The sequence below is a fragment of the Notolabrus celidotus genome, chromosome 20 (assembly GCF_009762535.1).
Source record: "Notolabrus celidotus isolate fNotCel1 chromosome 20, fNotCel1.pri, whole genome shotgun sequence".
NCBI classification, from domain to species: Eukaryota; Metazoa; Chordata; class Actinopteri; order Labriformes; family Labridae; genus Notolabrus; species Notolabrus celidotus.
In genome coordinates this window covers 24,562,527-24,580,339 of record NC_048291.1, presented here as the reverse complement: position 1 = coordinate 24,580,339, position 17,813 = coordinate 24,562,527, and the positions used below count along the sequence as shown (strand labels likewise).

Sequence of the window (17,813 nt, the reverse complement as noted above, 5' to 3'; positions counted from 1 at the left end):
TCGTTAATGACAAAAGCAACAAGTCTAAGAAACCGGCAGTCACTGTCAATGTAATCTATTTGCCTTCACCTGGAGCAATTTACCTGTTAAATTAGAATTGATGTCTTTCTACCTATATATGTTTTCAGTCTGAGCAGTATCTGTCTGAGCTACTCTACATGTCTGGACAGGTTTGAGAACTCATTAACGCCTCCCATCTGACAGCTCGACTGGAGGTGGCAGATCAGGACAGGAAGTGAGAAAGAGAGAGAGAGAGACAGAGACCAGGTCAGTCAGAATAACAGAACCCCGCTGTCGAGGTCGTCTATGTCATCCACTGTCCGAGGAGCAGTGCGGCCTTTGTGTCAGGGTGAGGTCTAATGGGATGTTGACCCAGCACCCCGTCCTGTCTGTCAAACATCATCAGTCTTGACAAAGGCAGTGAAAGAGAGGGTGAGCATGTCCCCCCTGAAAGCTATTTTTCCTCACAAGAAAGCAAAGTGCGAGAGAGATGTTGACAGTAGACCCGTGGGAGCCAATTTCTTAGAGAAGACAGGAAAAAATGCTGTCAGGGGAGGAACATTCAGGCCATTCAGAGCTTCACACACAAAACATATACAGTGGGGCAAAAAAGTATTTAGTCAGCCACTGACTTTGCAAGTTCTCCCACTTAGAAAGTCTGTAATTTTCATCAGAGGTACACTTCAACTATGAGAGACAAAATGAGAAAAAAAATCCAGGAAACCACATTGTAGGATTTTTAAAGAATTTATTTGTAAATTATGGTGGAAAATAAGTATTTGATCAATAACAAAAGTTCAACTCAATACTTTGTAACATAATCTTTGTTGGCAATGACAGAGGTCAAACGTTTCCTGTAAGTCTTCACCAGGTTTGCACACACTGTAGCTGGTATTTTGGCCCATTCCTCCATGCAGATCTCTAGAGCAGTGATGTTTTGGGGCTGTCGCTGGCTAACACGGACTTTCAACTTCCTCCACAAATTTTCTTTGAGGTTGAGGTCTGGAGACTGGCTAAGCCACTTCAGGACCTTGAAATGCTTTTTACAGAGCCACTCCTTCATTGCCCGAGCGGTGTGTTTGGGATCATTGCCATGCTGGAAGACCCAGCCACGTTCCATCTTCAATACTCTCACTGATGGAAGGAGGTTTTGGCTTAAAATCTCATGATACATGGCCCCGTTCATTCTCCCCTTAACACGGATCAGTCGTCCTGTCCCCTTTGCAGAAAAAACGCCCCAAAGCATGAGGTTTCCACCCCCATGCTTCACAGTAGGTATGGTGTTCTTGGGATGCAACTCAGCATTCTTATTCCTCCAAACACGACAAGTTGAGTTTTTACCAAAAAGTTCTATTTTGGTTTCATCTGACCCCATGATATTCTCCCAATCCTCTTCTGGATCATCCATATGCTCTCTGGCAAACCTCAGACGGGCCTGGACATGTACTGGTTTAAGCAGGGGGGACACGCCTGGTGCTGCAGGATTTGAGTCCCTCTCGACGTTGTGTGTTACTGATGGTAGCCTTTGTTACTTTGGTCCCAGCTCTCTGCAGGTCATTCATCGGGTCTCTCCGTGTAGATCTGGGATTTTTGCTCACCGTTCTCATGATCATTTTGACCCCACGGGATGAGATGTTGCGTGGGGCCCCAGATCGAGGGAGATTATCAATGGTCTTGTATGTCTTCCATTTTCTTACAATTGCTCCCACAGTTGATTTATTCACACCAACCTGCTTGCCTATTGTAGATTCACTCTTCCCAGTCTGGTGCAGGTCCACAATTTTCTTCCTGGTGTCCTTCGACAGCTCTTTGGTCTTGACCATGGTTGAGTTTGGAGTGTGACTGTTTGAGGCTGTGGACAGGTGTCTTTAATACAGATAACGAGTTCAAACAGGTGCCATTAATACAGATAACGAGTGGAGGACAGAAGAGCTTCTTAAAGAAGAAGTTACAGGTCTGTGAGAGCCAGAAATCTTGCTTGTTTGTTATAGACCAAATACTTATTTTCCACCATAATTTACAAATAAATTCTTTAAAAATCCTACAATATGATTTCCTGGATTTTTTTTTCTCATTTTGTCTCTCATAGTTGAAGTGTACCTCTGATGAAAATTACAGACCTCTCTCATGTTTCTAAGTAGGAGAACTTGCAAAATCAGTGGCTGACTAAATTTTTTTTGCCTCACTGTAGAACAGAAGGGCAAATATCTGTTAATTAATGTTGGTTAAATAGCTTCTAACCAATTAACCAGTGAGGGTTACATGGAACATTTCATCTCTGGAGCGCTCGGAAAATTACACAAATGAATTTAATATACGGCATCATTAGCTTTCATTTGGGTGCAGTCAGGGTTGTGTGATCCATGTCAACACTGTTTAATGACACTGGGCTTTGTGCTGTGTAGTTGTAGTTGAATTGGAAGCCATGTATAGGACCACAGCAGCATCTTTTTATGTGCATGTGTTGAATAAAAACAAAATCAGGCCACTTCCTGCACCTGCAAAAGAGGAGTGATAGCACCATGAATATTTATCCTCTGTCCTCTTCAGTACACGCTTTGGCAATTTCTGGTGTGTCATTTATTTTGCACAGATTCATATCAGTCGGGAGTACCTCTTGTTTAGCATAGGTGAATGAACCTGTAATGCGGTACTTCATATTCGTCTGATCCGCACCACCTCTTGTAGCGTGGCATTAGCCAGTCGATCAATCATGTCTCAACTATAGAGGAAAGCGTCGATAAAGGAGGAGGAGCATGAAATGAAAAATCCATCCTATCTATCATGGAAAAAGCAGATATTGTTGGAGCTCTTTGCCTCTTACTTTCTTGTCCTTTTAGCACCAACATCAGTAATAATCAGTTTGGCTTTTCACGACTTGAAGAGAAAGATGTTGTTACTCTGAGACAGAATATTTGAAGACGGGAGGCTCGATAGATCAAACTCCAGTGAAAAAAATTACAGTAATTTTGGAGGAACAATTCCTATCTTGCTGGCTGAGTGCCTCTTGATCCACGTTAACACATAATTACAATCATCACAATCAACCTTTCTTGTTCCATCTACACAGCAGACCAACAGCTGCCTTCACCAGTCTGCTGCTGCTGCTGTGGTAGAAATGTGGGATGGAGGGAAACAGCTCTTCGATTCAATCTTTAGGGTTTTCTCATTATTGGCCAAACAGGGTTGCTTGATTATAATGCTGGCATTATAATGCATGATATACTGTATTATACTTAACGTTGCCATATTATATTATGTTATATTACATTACTATTCTAACTACAACCCATGGTCATGTTACATACAAATATTATTTATATTTATTGCTTAATTTGTCATTACCAACCTTAATCACACCATGTCAACCTGTCACTACTGAAACATTTTTTAATACTGCCTGTAATTACTTCTATTTAATTTAAATTCCATTTGTAACATTGTAAATATCTAAATTGTATTCTAGCTTTATTTATCTATTTTATTTTACTTATTTTTATTTTATTTTATTTTATTTTATTTTATTTTATTTTATTTTATTTTATTTTATTTTTATTTTATTTTATTTTATTTTATTTTATTTTATTTTTTACTTATTTTGTACTTATTGAAACTTCTTTCTTGATTGTACTTATGTCTGGGTTGCTGTAACAACTGAATTTCCCCCCGGGGGATCAATGAAGTAATATCTTATCTTATCTTATCTTATCTCTTTTTGCTACTAGAGTAGCTTTCAAGGAAATAACAAGAGAAGGGACTCCATTGATTCAATTTGCATTTAATTACCTTGATATGCAGACATGTCTTTGCACTCACTGCTTAAATGTTGAGCTGGATATGTCACAGCATTAAGAAAAATAGCTTATGTGTCTCGGTATTGTCTTATTGGTACAAACAGAACTCAAAAATGTACGCTTCATTTATACTGCTGATGACATAAAGGGGGCCCGAGTCTTCAGAGGTTGTTGAAAGTCATTCCAGGCAGTAACTTTTGTCATCTGAATGATTTAGTATATACACATAGTATGAGAAGCCTTTGCATGTTGTGCCGTCGTGGTTTGGCGACCTGATAACTCACTGGCAGATTTCTTCCTCCAGAGTTTTAAGTCTGTCACGCTCGGGCTCATGTCTGATTAGAATGTGAGTCGGGTCCAATCACAGAATCGTATCCGTTTTTTAATGCATTCTGCAAACATTTACACTTCCACATTTGCATTTGCAGTTTTTCTAAATCTGATAAGATGCCCTCATAAAATAGCAGCGGTAAATAGAGTCAACTTAAATTATAACTCTGCTTCCTAACAGGCAACACAGGGCGAGTTTCTCCCTCACACACCAAAAAATAAGACATTACACCTCCAGCGTTAGTTTTTTTTTTGCAGAAGGTGTAGAAAAAATCCAATATTGCAAGGTTGAACTTTATGAAACTGATTTTATTCAGGATACAATACTCAGTTAGTGTAGATTTAGGATAGATTATCCTAGACTTAGGATCAATTCTTGCTATGGGGTAAATAAAAGAAGTTGAGCTATTGATAAACATTACCCAAATATAAACCAATTACACTTAGTTTGTATGATACTTTTAAAACGAGTAACCCAGGGGCGCTGGTGGCCTAGTGGTCTAAGCGCCCCACGTACAGAGGCTACAGTCCTCGTCGCAGGGGTCACAGGTTTGATTCCTGGGCAGTCGACCATTTCCTGCATGTCTTCCCCCACTCACTACTCCCCACATGTCCTGTCTGTCTTCAGCTGTCCTATAAAATAAAGGCAAAATGGCCAAAAAATATAAGTTAAAAAAAAACCAAGTAACCCAAAGTGCTTCACACTGCACATTTACACCCTTCCTACCATAGGCTGTATATTAAATGGACACTATGCCTCCTTGCTCCTTGCCTGCATTTGTCAACAGAGCACATCAAACAGCATAAGAACTAACCTCCGTCATAGGAGCCATGTTGAGGCAATATTTATGTATTCTAATTGGAAAGATTGAACCACGTTCCATCTGTTTTAATGAAGCGGCAACCTTCGGTCTCAAAATATGAAGCCCATGCAGAAATGTTATAAACTGCAATTCATCAAGAATCCGCTTGAGGCTGGCTGCAGAAAGACAGGAAACCACATACACACCCATTCAAAGGAGACGATCTTTGCAGCATTAATAAACATGTACACAGCCTGGTTCAAAAAACAGCTTCGGCCTACGTAGCTAATCTCTCTATCGGCACACACTGTACAGAGGATGAATTTTTTTCTAACGAGATGGTTCAGAAGATAATAAGATTACAAGTTTTTGCCCAAATAAGGACATGACTGACTTGATTGACCGGTGGGAACACATAGCTGTTGGCTAGGAGGCTCAAACCCCACCTCTTTACGTCACACTATTTTAGATGAGTTCAGCATTTCCAATATGGCTCCCGCCGTTGATCCACTTCAAAACAGTGCTCAGGAACAGATGGGTGAAGTCATGGATACTACGTCCATTATTTATACAGTCTATGGTTTTAATAAAGGAAACAGGCTCTAAGACCTATACTGCAGACAGCCACCAGGGGGAGCTCTAAACTTTCTGGCTTCACATGTTTCATACAGTCTCTGCTCCCCTCACACACAGGAGGGATGAATGACTTTGTTTTGAATGCACACTGTAACAATAACAGGATTTAATAAAAAGTTAAATCTAGTTAAACAAAGACAGAGAAATAAGTAAAACTTAATTAAAGCTTGACTAATAAGGTTTAACAATATTTTGATTTGTGCTGATGATTAAATAAGATTCAATCAAGGCCAAACTGGAAGGAAAAACAATAAATGGTTGATGAAAAGATTAAGATCATTAAAAGACCAACACGCTGCATATAACAATTGCGTAACTTTGTAAAAAGCTTTGATTATTTCATTGAATCATCTCCCTCTCCTTCCATCATTGACTTGTTTCCCTCTTCAGTGGGAGTCAGTGGATTCCCACAGTGTACATGAGATTAGCCAGGTCTACCTACACACCACTGAATGAAGCGAACTCAAAGTGAGGAACAGAGGCGCAGTGAGCAGCACTGATAGATATTCAGAACGTACAGTGTCACAGATTTGAATCATAAGTCAAGTCAGAACATCAAACCGGTGTTTAAATTTCAATGCAGCAGAGAGAGGTCCAGAGGGCATCGCTGTTCCTGGTGTATTATCCTGTTTCCAGTAACTTCCATGGTTGTTCTTGTGATAACTATTCATGAGTGGAGACCTCACTACTACAATCTCATTTACATGCTTGCCTGTGCTTCACACATTCTATATGTATGTATGTATAATTGCACAAAGAGAAAAAAAAGCTGCACTCTGCAGTTTCAGGTCATGTTTTATTCATGAATGCCTTATAGCAGTTTGGTGGTGGTGGTGGTGGTAGTGGTGGTGCTGCAGGGGCGTGAGATGTTATCCACATTCAGTTTAGCACACACATTGAACCGAATAGAGAAGTTATGTCAGGGGCTCTGCTGTTAAATGTTTCAGTGGGCGCTGTGTTTTGTTCCTGTGAGCTCTAACATGGCCTGTCCTTGATGAGCCCTGTGCACATACAGCTGAGGACGATCATAGAAATGTGGTGTCAGAGCTTCTTCTGTCTTCAAGCAAGAACAATACCACAGCCACCTGTTGCAGTCAGGGTTGCGAGTGTGTGTGTGTGTGTGTCCTTGTCTCGTTCATGACTGCACATTTAAATAAAACCACTGAAGAAGAAGTAAAAACTGCCACAAGTTACTGAGGCTCAATAGAAATTAAGAAGCTGGTTGATATCTGTCTGTTGGAGTGCAGCTAAGTGTGTAATTATAACATGAAACTCTTTACATCTGATAATATGAGAACCTCTTTTAAAGCTCATCATCCTGCAATCACATTTATTTCTGAATGAACACTCGGCTACAAAAGATCCCTTAAACTGGCTCTATCAATGTGCTATTAGCAGCTGTGTCTACTGCATTGTGTGTGTGTGTGTGTGTGTGTGTGTGTTATGAGTCATCACTGATAAGTCTATTCTATTGCTGTGTGTCTCCTCTCAGGTGTTCACCAGGTACGGGAAGTGCTACATGTTCAACGCTGCAGAGGAAGGGAAGACGCTCCGCACCACCATGAAGGGAGGGACAGGGAACGGTCTGGAGATCATGCTGGATATCCAACAAGACGAGTACCTGCCGGTGTGGGGGGACACAGGTAGGAACAACTGAGACTTTGATCTTAGCATGTGGTTTGAATTATGAGATCATTCACATTTAAAAAGGAGCTTACCTTACCCCGTTCAAAAATACTTCACAAATGCAAGAATAAGAACAATTGGTGAATTTTTGGATTGAAAATGACTTTTGACTACGTAATTCCTCCTTCAGTAATATTTAGTTTGACTGAGTGCCTTTTACCTGAGCTCCACATGTCCTCACATTGTATCCAGTACATCGAGCGGACACTTGCAGAGCTGCGTGTCAGAGTTTTCCATGTATGAGTCAGTCCTTCCTGTCATGAACAACTTGTTTCCATCCAGATTAGCATTGTGTTTTTCCTCCACTGAGCAAACACTGTCATTCTGAATATTTGTCTCATGTCATATACGAGACATTTTCACACAGACTGGAACACCTTTTTTTTTTTTTTTTTTTTTACAGCTGTTACTGTTTGTTTCTGTCATTCTTTTTCATCTTTGCTTGATTAGCATTTGATAGAAATGAACCCGAGCTTAATCAGTGCATGATTTTCATCGCCTCAAAGTGAATTCGAGATGATGGAAATCAAATTAAGTATTTAAAACTCTATTTCCCCAAATGTGTCCCATGGTAAGCCTTCAGGTCACACGTATTTTTTTCTCTTACTTTATTTAATTTAGCTGTAATTAATACAGAAATTATTTAATGTCCTCCTGATGGAATCACCCAGGGGACAGTTTCACAACCAGAAAGTCCAATTAAATTCAAATCAAATAAAGATCCAGAAGTGTGTGCGATGGTTTTTATCAGCTTTAAACAGCTGTGAGTATCTTCTTGAACTTTGTGAATGTATGTGAGGTGAAAACTTAGAGAGATGCAGCTGTTTCAAAGCTGTTTTCAGTGTTTACTGTGTGAGCCAGATTCAGTACATTCCTCAAGGTCAAATGCTTGTGGTAAATCTGGGGTGAGATATGACCATATATCAAGGTAAAACCAGTAAACTGACTGATATGATGCATCATGGTACGATACCATTGGATGCGTTTTGATAGGTATGAAATCTTGGGTATGTATCATACTATGCCTGACTTGTAACCTTGTAAGATGCCTGCAATTCATGAGACTTGTATCCTGGAACACAGAAGTTCAACATGATAGCGTTCAGCATTTCATTATAAGTCTGAATTTAAAGGTAAAAGGAAATGAATCCATACTCAAGATAAGACCTCTTGTTACCTAAAGTTTTATTTAGCAGTACTGGCACCTTGATAACTCAGGATGTCAAAATGATTCTGCTTTTGTCTTCATTCTGTGTTGGACAAACTCAAAGCAGATTGTCAGTCACAGCACGTCCCGTCCTGACCAGCTGTGATCATATTTTTCTTCAGAAAACTTAGAGCTCTCAGTGATCGAGATGCAAATTAAAACCCCCTTTAAGTCAAGCACCAGAGCCTCCTTGATAATCTGTATTATAAAGTAGTGCAGCGTAAGTTTATCCTCCGTACTCATGTCCATGTTAGAGACCTTGTTAGCCGTTCAGATTTAGTATTTTAAGGCTTGCTGCCTGAGTGCTTCCACGGTGGAGCTCATTGAGTGGCCGGCTCACGTCTGAACCAGTTTGGAAAGGCAGACAGGGGAGCTCTCAAAGAAGCCAGCCAAGCTTGGAGCAGCCCGGCAGATGGGCATTATTTACTCTCGGCTCAAACTTAAAGAAGATCCATCATCAAAACGTCCGAGTCCTATCAATCCTCCTCATGTCGGTCTATGGACAGAAGGTCCCTCAGCTGCTGTTCAGTCCTGAGATACTCTTGTTTTTATTTCCGTCTGAACAGGCTGTACTCCAGCGTGTGAAGCTTCATCTCCCAGCGGGCTCTGCTTTTCACTGCCCTTGTTTATCCCTGTGTGGTTTAATTAGCCCAGATGAGCTGAGTCAGCCTCAGCGGGGCGCCCAGTGTCTCCTCCACTGAGCCAGGTCCTTATGCCATGCAGACATGATGTGTACACACCGCACAGGGACTTTTCCCCCTTCTCCTCCCACCAATTATCTTCTTTTTCCATCTATCTTTTCTATTCTCTTCTCTCTTCTCTCCTCTCATTGTGCATCATCCAGAGGCCAGCCATTGCTCTCTGGGGTTCCATTAGCACTGTGCTCCGTCCAGGCAGCTGCAGGGCAGTGCAGTCATGATTCTCCTCCTCACTTTATCATGATGGACAAACATTAAAAAAGCAGCATGCTTCATGGTGTGAGAAATGAACAAGACGGATCTAAGTTTGAGTGGTGAGAGAAAAACAGATTGTCGGTTGCCTGGATACACAGCTCTCCTCTCACTGTGTGGCTGACCGAACTGCTCAGTGATGGGAATAATGGATGGACTTGTGGGTCTGTCAGTCATCTCCATTCTTACTGTGGCATTCTGGCTGTCATTCTTTTCTCAGCCTAACTTTGAGTTTGTACACATAGACTAGCAGGGAGTTTATTCAAGTGATAAAGAGTCTGAATAGCACCACTAGCTCAGTACACAAACTCAGTTATTGGATGCTTGCTGAGTCGTAGAAGTAACTGTAGTAACCGATACCCAAATGCCTGCTTCTGTTCCTTGATGATACTAATTGTAGTCATGCTTGATGTAACAACTAATATCTATTCAAATAAACTGAGGGAGGAGGGGTTCTGTTAAAGGAAACAACAATATGAAGAGTCTTCATATGGATTTTGACGCCACATGAGGCCAGAATATCCAGAGTGTACTTTAACTTTGTCTCAAAAAGTCACTGGACTCTGGAGAAAGACATACAGATGTTCCCTTATTTAGTGTTCCTGTGACAGTAGTGACAGTAGAGGTCTTCCCAGGTCCAGATAATGAACCCTAGCCCTGATGGACCAAGAGGTTGCCACAGCTCTGGGTCACAGGGGGAGCTGGAACTTATACCAACTGTCATTGGGTGAGAGGCTGGGTCACCAGTAAATTGATATCTGTTTTTATTTCATTTTTAACCTTTAGTCAGTTATTGGTTGTTGTTTTAACCTGACCTGCTGCAGTCTGCTTTATGTTGCAGACCAGGTTCTAGGTACGGGGTTTTGATGGGTCTGTGAGAGTGTCATGTAACAAATGAAGATCTTGAAGAGCTGGTGAATGTAAAGGCAGTAGGCAGATTAATTCAATTCTCATCAGACCAGATCGTTAGGGCGCCATTGGCCTATTGGTTGTCGTGTCTTAACAGTCTGTGATGTGCAGATGCAGAATGAACTTCGTGACACTGGCTTGCTCGTATCATAATATGTTTAATTACAACAAACAGCATCAGCATCAGTAACAAGCATCGCGGCTGCTTGGAGGACGACTGGGCCAGATGAAGTCGCCTGTCCTCTGTCTCCAAAGGCCGTCTTATAAAGGGTGTAGGTGTTGTCACAAAACACCCATATATAGACATCTCAATAACAACAGTACAACAATGTTATTTTGGACTCCAACTCTGAAGACCTTAAAATGACAACAGTCAAGTGACCATTGGTCAAAGATGCCAACTGTCATAGTCAATAACAATTATGGCGAGATGCTCTTTTCTTAGATATTCCTGAAGCCTCCTGGAGCCATTCTACAAATTCTTGAAACCTCCTGAAGTTATTTTAGATCTCCAAGGGGAATGATTTCTTCGTTGATAAAAAAAACTCAATGGTCTCCTCCTCCCAGTCTTCCACGTTGCAGTCCAGTTCATCAGATTCCACTCCTCCTCTAAGCTCCAGGCGGAGGCTCTTCTGCTCCAGATGGGTCTGCTGCACCGCCTCCCTGTAGCGACGGTAGTCCTCCATCATGGACCTGCGCTTGTCCACCAGCTCCTTGGAAGCCTTGGACTGGCTCAGACGATCCTTCTGCTCAAAGATCTTTGAGTACTTCTTGAGATCCTTCTTGATCAACTTGATCTAGTCCATGCTGAGCAGGGTTGTAGGTCTGGGTCTCCAGAGCAGCTTGTTCTTCTGCATAAGACGGCCCTGGAACGTCCACAGCCAGTACGCATTGTCCACCTTGTGACTCCACCAGGAGAACAGACTAACAACATAAGCTTAATCTTATGTGGTTAAATATCAGATACTTCACGGTCTAAGCGTGCCCCATATACAGAGGCTATAGTCCCAGCGGTCGCAGATTCGATTCCCAGCCTCTACCATTTGCTGCATGTCATCCCCCACTCTCTGATCCCCACATTTCATATCCAATAAAAACAAAAATGCCCCAAAACATAATTTAAAAAAATATAGAAATTAGAAAACACAGTGAGCTGTCAGGACTGTTGAATTGGGGCATTGTTATCCAAGAGAGACCAATCTCAGGTGAAAGATGAGTAAGTTATTGATTAAAACAATCACCAATCCAACAACTCTTTCCTGTTTTAAGCACCCTCTACCACTGAAAGAACCAGTTGACCCAAATCCTGCCAGAAAAACCCCCTCCCATCAATCACACAGACAGTTCTTTAAATGTTCTCCTGCCTGCAGCTTTAAGGACACGTATGCTGCATCTGTGAAACCAACTTCCATTCTTGGTGGGTTTGAAATCAGTTCAGCTCCTGCTACTCAGTGACCTGCTTTTGAAAAGTCATGTGAAGTTTTTTAGCCTCCGTGGTGTAACACTCATCAGGAGGTCTTGATCAAAGTTGTCTGCGCACACAGTCAGCATCCACCGCCTGTTTCCCCTTCATCAGCAGAGCTACAAAATGTTTGCAGTGCGGAGCAGAGCCCCTTCAAAGACATCATAGCCTGTAGACGTGTGATGGCATTCCAGTTTCATTTATTCTTATATCACACACGCAGAAACATCCCTTTTTCTTAAAATGAGGCACATCAAAGAGTTTTATTTTAGATCGCGCCGGCACTCGTGCATGGAAAGTAAACTTTGAATCCTGACATTCAGAGTTCCCAGGCAACCAGTAGCATTATGCTCACCCACCGTGTCTATTTTAAACCGAACCACTAAAGGAGTGATGCAGAATGTAGGAGCTCTGCAACGACTTATTGAGTTGTTGAACTAAGAAATCTCTCAGAATAGCAGGGAGAAGAATGTTACACAGTAGCTTTTAATCTCTTCCTTTTGCTCACTTTGCTTGTACCTCATCTTACGGCTCCTTTTTATTCTGTGTCTCAACCAGTGTGCCATCTATCATGTCAGATCTAAGCTTCAATTTTATGTGGCAAACTGGCAAGTAAAGCTTGACAAGCATTTGAGTGCAGTGCTAAAATCTCGCCTTGCATCTGCGCTCTTTGTGTCTGCTGTTATTAAATCAAAGCAAAGCGATGGTTAAAAGCTCTCTGAGAGGAGTCTGAAAAGAGCAGAAGGAATGTTTGTTCGACAACAGGTTAAACCGAGTGCCAAGTGGAAGTGGAAAGACCTTGATCCTTTTATCCTTCTATTGGTTTGATGTTCGCTTATGTGGGCTGCGATCTCATGCTCTCGCTTCATAGAAACTCAACGCTTGAAGAGCACCACACGCTCTCTGAAAACAAACAGCAGCATGAATTAGCTGGTAAAGATGTAGGCTGGATCCAGACGTTATATCTTTAATTCATGCTGATGTGAGTGAACTCTGGCTGTAGCATCACAACTGACACAAGCTTCCTCTGGATGCAACTCTCCTCTGCTGTTTAGAGGAAGGCTCTGTGTCATTCTCAGCCATAAATTCAGATTTTACTCGATGGCTGCACAAAGTAAATTTGCACTCAATTGTAAATTTACTATGATAACATTTTGTGGAAAGGGTGCAAATACGACATCTTTGCTTTGAATTATGTGACTGTTTCTCTGTTGCAGTCTCAGTGTTTGGACTCAGTTTAAGTTGAAGTACTCTGACATAAATCGGATTCATGTTTGAGAACATCATCTTACCAGTTCTGTTGGAGACAGCCTGCCTGTTTAAAGTAAAAGTACGCTCATGAAAAGGTCTTGCTGGTAAACAGGCGGGCTACAGCAGTAAAAAGAGGACGCCCATTTATACATTTGCTAATTGAATGTTTAGAAGGTTATCGGCTGAGCTGTCAGCTGATGTGGGCGGGCGTTAAGATCAGTTGATTTACTGCAGGCTGAGATTGACTCTCGGCCTTCCTAACAAACACTTTGCGCTCAAATCATTAACATCAACATGCAAACAAGTTAAAATTAACCTGTTTATGAATAGATAGTGTTGGATATAAACATCACTAAAGCTTATATTGCTCATCTTTAGCTACCATGCATATCTGCACCAAAACACTATCCATCAAAGGTTTCTAACCTTCTCTTTGAGTTGATGGGTGTTTCACTAAATCTAAAAAATAGAGTTGAGGAAAAAAATGATTATCCCCCAGGAATTCTGGAAAATGCTCCTTAAATTCTGCCCAATGTTTGGGTGCATGGCATCATGAAAAAAGAAAATGATGTTGACATTTTGATGGATAATATGAAGAACTCTGCTCTCAAACGGGACTTGCACCAGAACCGTGTCAGGTCCTTCTCTGATCCGGCTTCGTGCTCTCTCGTCCGTCAACACCCACCAGTTGCGTTTTTGGAATGCAGTGCGGAGCAGGACCGCGGGACAGCTGGAGTCATGTGACCAGGGTTTTTCCGTGGCAATCACTGAATTAAGGATTCTCCTCCTCCTCTCCTAATCCATGTTGTCTTTCTGGTCCTCTGAAAACCTCTGACCTGTTGACTCCAGGCTGATCCGTTGTGTTCCGACCTGCCGGATCAGAGATGCAGCCTGAATGCAACGGAGTGGATCCAGTGGGGGTTAACAGATTGACTAGAATAGAACCCTATCAGATCCGGTGCCATGACGGATTGGAGACAGACCAGACACGGATCTTGTTGGATTTGGACGTTAGTCTAGGCTTAGGTTGGCACTTAATCTTCCAACAAGACAATGACCAAAAGCATAATATGTCAAAATTGGCCCAACAGTTCTTAAAGGACACCTAAACCAAGGTCCTTGAGTGGTCTGCACAGACCCCAGATCTAAATCCTATGGAGAATCTGTGGCTGGTGCACAATTTGCATTGGCGGAATGGGACAAAATCCCTCAAGAGGCATGTGCCAACCTTGTAAAGAACTACTTGAAGAGGTTATTGTCAGGTGTGGCTCAGAAAGAGGGCACCATTGACTACTAATGACCAGGGGGCTAATAATTTTGGACGTGTCATTTTTACCTTTTCTTGTTTCACTTAAGTGCATCAATATAATATCCTTATCAGACATAGTGAACATTTTGACTTGGTTATTTTGGAAACAAATAAACTATAAACACTTGTTGTTAATGGTCATTTTCAGAGAGAAATCAAGAATTGAAGCAGATTTCACAAGGGGGCTAATACTTTTGGCTTCTACTATATAAAACTTGTGAAGGAAGTGGAGGAGAAGTCAGAGAATCAGCTACATCAGTCACTTTGAACACCCAGTGTAGACCAAACCTGACATGTCTGCTTCTAAATTTGATGGATATTGGAAAAAATTGGAGCTGGACATTGAGAGTTGAGGGTGGTGAGAGGTCTTCATAAACAACCCTGTTCATTAACTCACCCCGCAACAACCAGGAAGTATTGCTAGCTGCATTTATCATTTCAGATTTACACTCATGCCAGAATGGATCCTGATTTACCTCAGATGATCCTTCCTCTGTCATGTTTTCAGAGAGAATCACTTGTAATGTAGGCGGAGAGGGAGGTGAAATCAAAACACCACCTGAATTTATCTGCTGTCATACAAAGCAGCAAGGTCTGAGTTATGATTGTAGCAGCAGATAACATCATAATATATCCGCCTCTCTCACTTTGTTGAGTCATTCGCAGTTAAATGAGTGTGATAGTGATGATGAAACATAAAGTAACTTTAAATCAGGGATTCAGATACGGCAAACATCGTTATCCGTGATCCACTTGATCATCATCAGATATGGAGAGCCGAGTCGACTGGGGTAAAAGCAACCAGAGTAAGCCTGTGCTCTGATCTGCACTCAAACACTCTCACACACACATGCACACATGCTCTCACTGCATCCTGAAACAGACAGAAGCAGTGAAAAAAAGACTAATATGTATTCTCCAGTCTTAGCAATGGATGAGGGGAGAACGGGTTGGTTGTCACACTTTTTACTGTTTTGATGATTGCTCATCATCAAAACATCTTTCAATAGTCATTCCTACATTAAATTGAAGCTTAAGGTGTTGGCTTGAAATGTGTATCCCTCTCATTTTCCAACTCATTGTAACAAAGAGGCAATTAACTATCAAAGACACTCTGACACATTGTGACAACCAACCCCAACACTGGGTTGGTTGTCACACACTCTGGGGAGAGTTGTCACACACTACGGGGTTGGTTGTCACACACTATGGGGATGGTTGTCACACACTATGGGGTTGGTTGTCACACACTATGGTTGTTGGTTGTCACACACTATGGGGATGGTTGTCACACACTATGGGGTTGGTTGTCACACACTATGGGGTTGGTTGTCACACACTATGGGGTTGGTTGTCACACACTATGGTTGTTGGTTGTCACACACTATGGGGATGGTTGTCACACACTATGGTTGTTGGTTGTCACACACTATGGGGTTGGTTGTCACACACTATGGGGTTGGTTGTTGGTTGTCACACACTATGGGGTTGGTTGTCACACACTATGGGGTTGGTTGTCACACAATATGGGGTTGGTTGTTGGTTGTCACACACTATGGGGTTGGTTGTCACACAATATGGGGTTGGTTGTCACACACTATGGGGTTGGTTGTTGGTTGTCACACACTATTGGGTTGGTTGTCACACACTATGAGGTTGGTTGTCACACAATATGGGGTTGGTTGTCACACACTATTGGGTTGGTTGTCACACACTATGGGGTTGGTTGTCACACACTATGGGGTTGGTTGTCACACACTATGGGGTTGGTTGTCACACACTATGGGGATGGTTGTCACACACTGTGGGGTTGGTTGTCACACACTATGGGGTTGGTTGTCACACACTATGGGGATGGTTGTCACACACTATGGGGTTGGTTGTCACACACTATGGGGTTGGTTGTCACATACTATGGGGATGGTTGTCACACACTATGGGGTTGGTTGTCACACACTATGGGGATGGTTGTCACACACTATGGGGTTGGTTGTCACACTATGGGGTTGGTTGTCACACACTATGGGGTTGGTTGTCACACACTATGGGGTTGGTTGTCACACACTATGGGGATGGTTGTCACACACTGTGGGGTTGGTTGTCACACACTATGGGGTTGGTTGTCACACACTATGGGGATGGTTGTCACACACTATGGGGTTGGTTGTCACACACTATGGGGTTGGTTGTCACATACTATGGGGATGGTTGTCACACACTATGGGGTTGGTTGTCACACACTATGGGGATGGTTGTCACACACTATGGGGTTGGTTGTCACACTATGGGGTTGGTTGTCACACACTATGGGGTTGGTTGTCACACACTATGGGGATGGTTGTCACACACTATGGGGTTGGTTGTCACACACTATGGGGTTGGTTGTCACACACTATGGGGTTGGTTGTCAATGGTATTTCAATGGGAAAAATCTTTTAAAAAAGGCAAGAAGGCAGAACTAAATTTGAAAGTTTAATTGCATTGCATGCAATTGCATTGCATATGGGGTTGGTTGTCACACACTATGGGGTTGGTTGTCACACACTATGGGGTTGGTTGTCACACACTATGGGGTTGGTTGTCAATGGTATTTCAATGGGAAAAATCTTTTAAAAAAGGCAAGAAGGCAGAACTAAATTTGAAAGTTTAATTGCACTGACAAGTGATAGGCCTACATAACTTAATGCATTTTAACATAAAATGAGCAAGGAACACGAACAGGATACACATCTTTAGGCCAGCCTATAAAACAACATAAAGAACAAAACAAATAGGACTAATAATAATGACCTACTCAACTAGGCGTTACATGTGACAACCAACCCCAAAGAGAATGTGACGACCAACCCCAACTGGAATTTTTTGCTAGGATCAAGGCTAACAACCATGTAACAAGTAGTTAGCTAGCTAATACAAATCTAAACTATAGCTTTCCCCTCACACTTTGTAAGGTTAACACTTGTTTTGTTATAAACCCATCGTTTAAAAGCCTAGAAGAAAAATACTGAGGAGCTGAATATTTACAATTTGACATGAAAAACACAAAAAGTCTTCTCACCTCAAGTTCAGCTGTCTTACTCCAGAGAAGACTATGTAGGTGAGCTCTGATCCTAATTCTGGAAATGTCCATACCCCAATTTGAGAGACAGCGCCCTCTGGTGGTGAAATATAACGAGTGTGCCAACCAACCTGTGTGACAACCAACCCCGTTCTCCCCTACTCTAGATTCACCTTTTCACTGATCATGTTCTACACCTCCATCATCCAGTCTGTTCTGTGTACCTCCATCACTGTCTGGTTTGGCTCTGCAACCAAACTAGACAAACACAGACTGCAGCGGACTATAAGGACTGCAGAGAAAATCATCGGTGTCGACCTGCCCCCCATCCAGGACTTGTACCGGTCCCGGGCCAGGAAACGGGCAGGGAGCATTACCGCTGACCCCTCACACCCTGGACACAAATTCTTCAAACTCC

General features: G+C 42.1%; 1 protein-coding gene across 1 annotated transcript in view; it reads left to right on the top strand.

The window, feature by feature from the left end:
- Positions 1-17,813, top strand: part of asic2 (acid-sensing (proton-gated) ion channel 2) — a 515,108-nt gene that overhangs the window by 469,532 nt on the left and 27,763 nt on the right. The window contains exon 4 of the mRNA XM_034712044.1: positions 7,056-7,206. Within this exon, the coding sequence (XP_034567935.1) occupies positions 7,056-7,206 (151 nt within the window). The remainder of the gene's footprint in view (positions 1-7,055; positions 7,207-17,813) is intronic.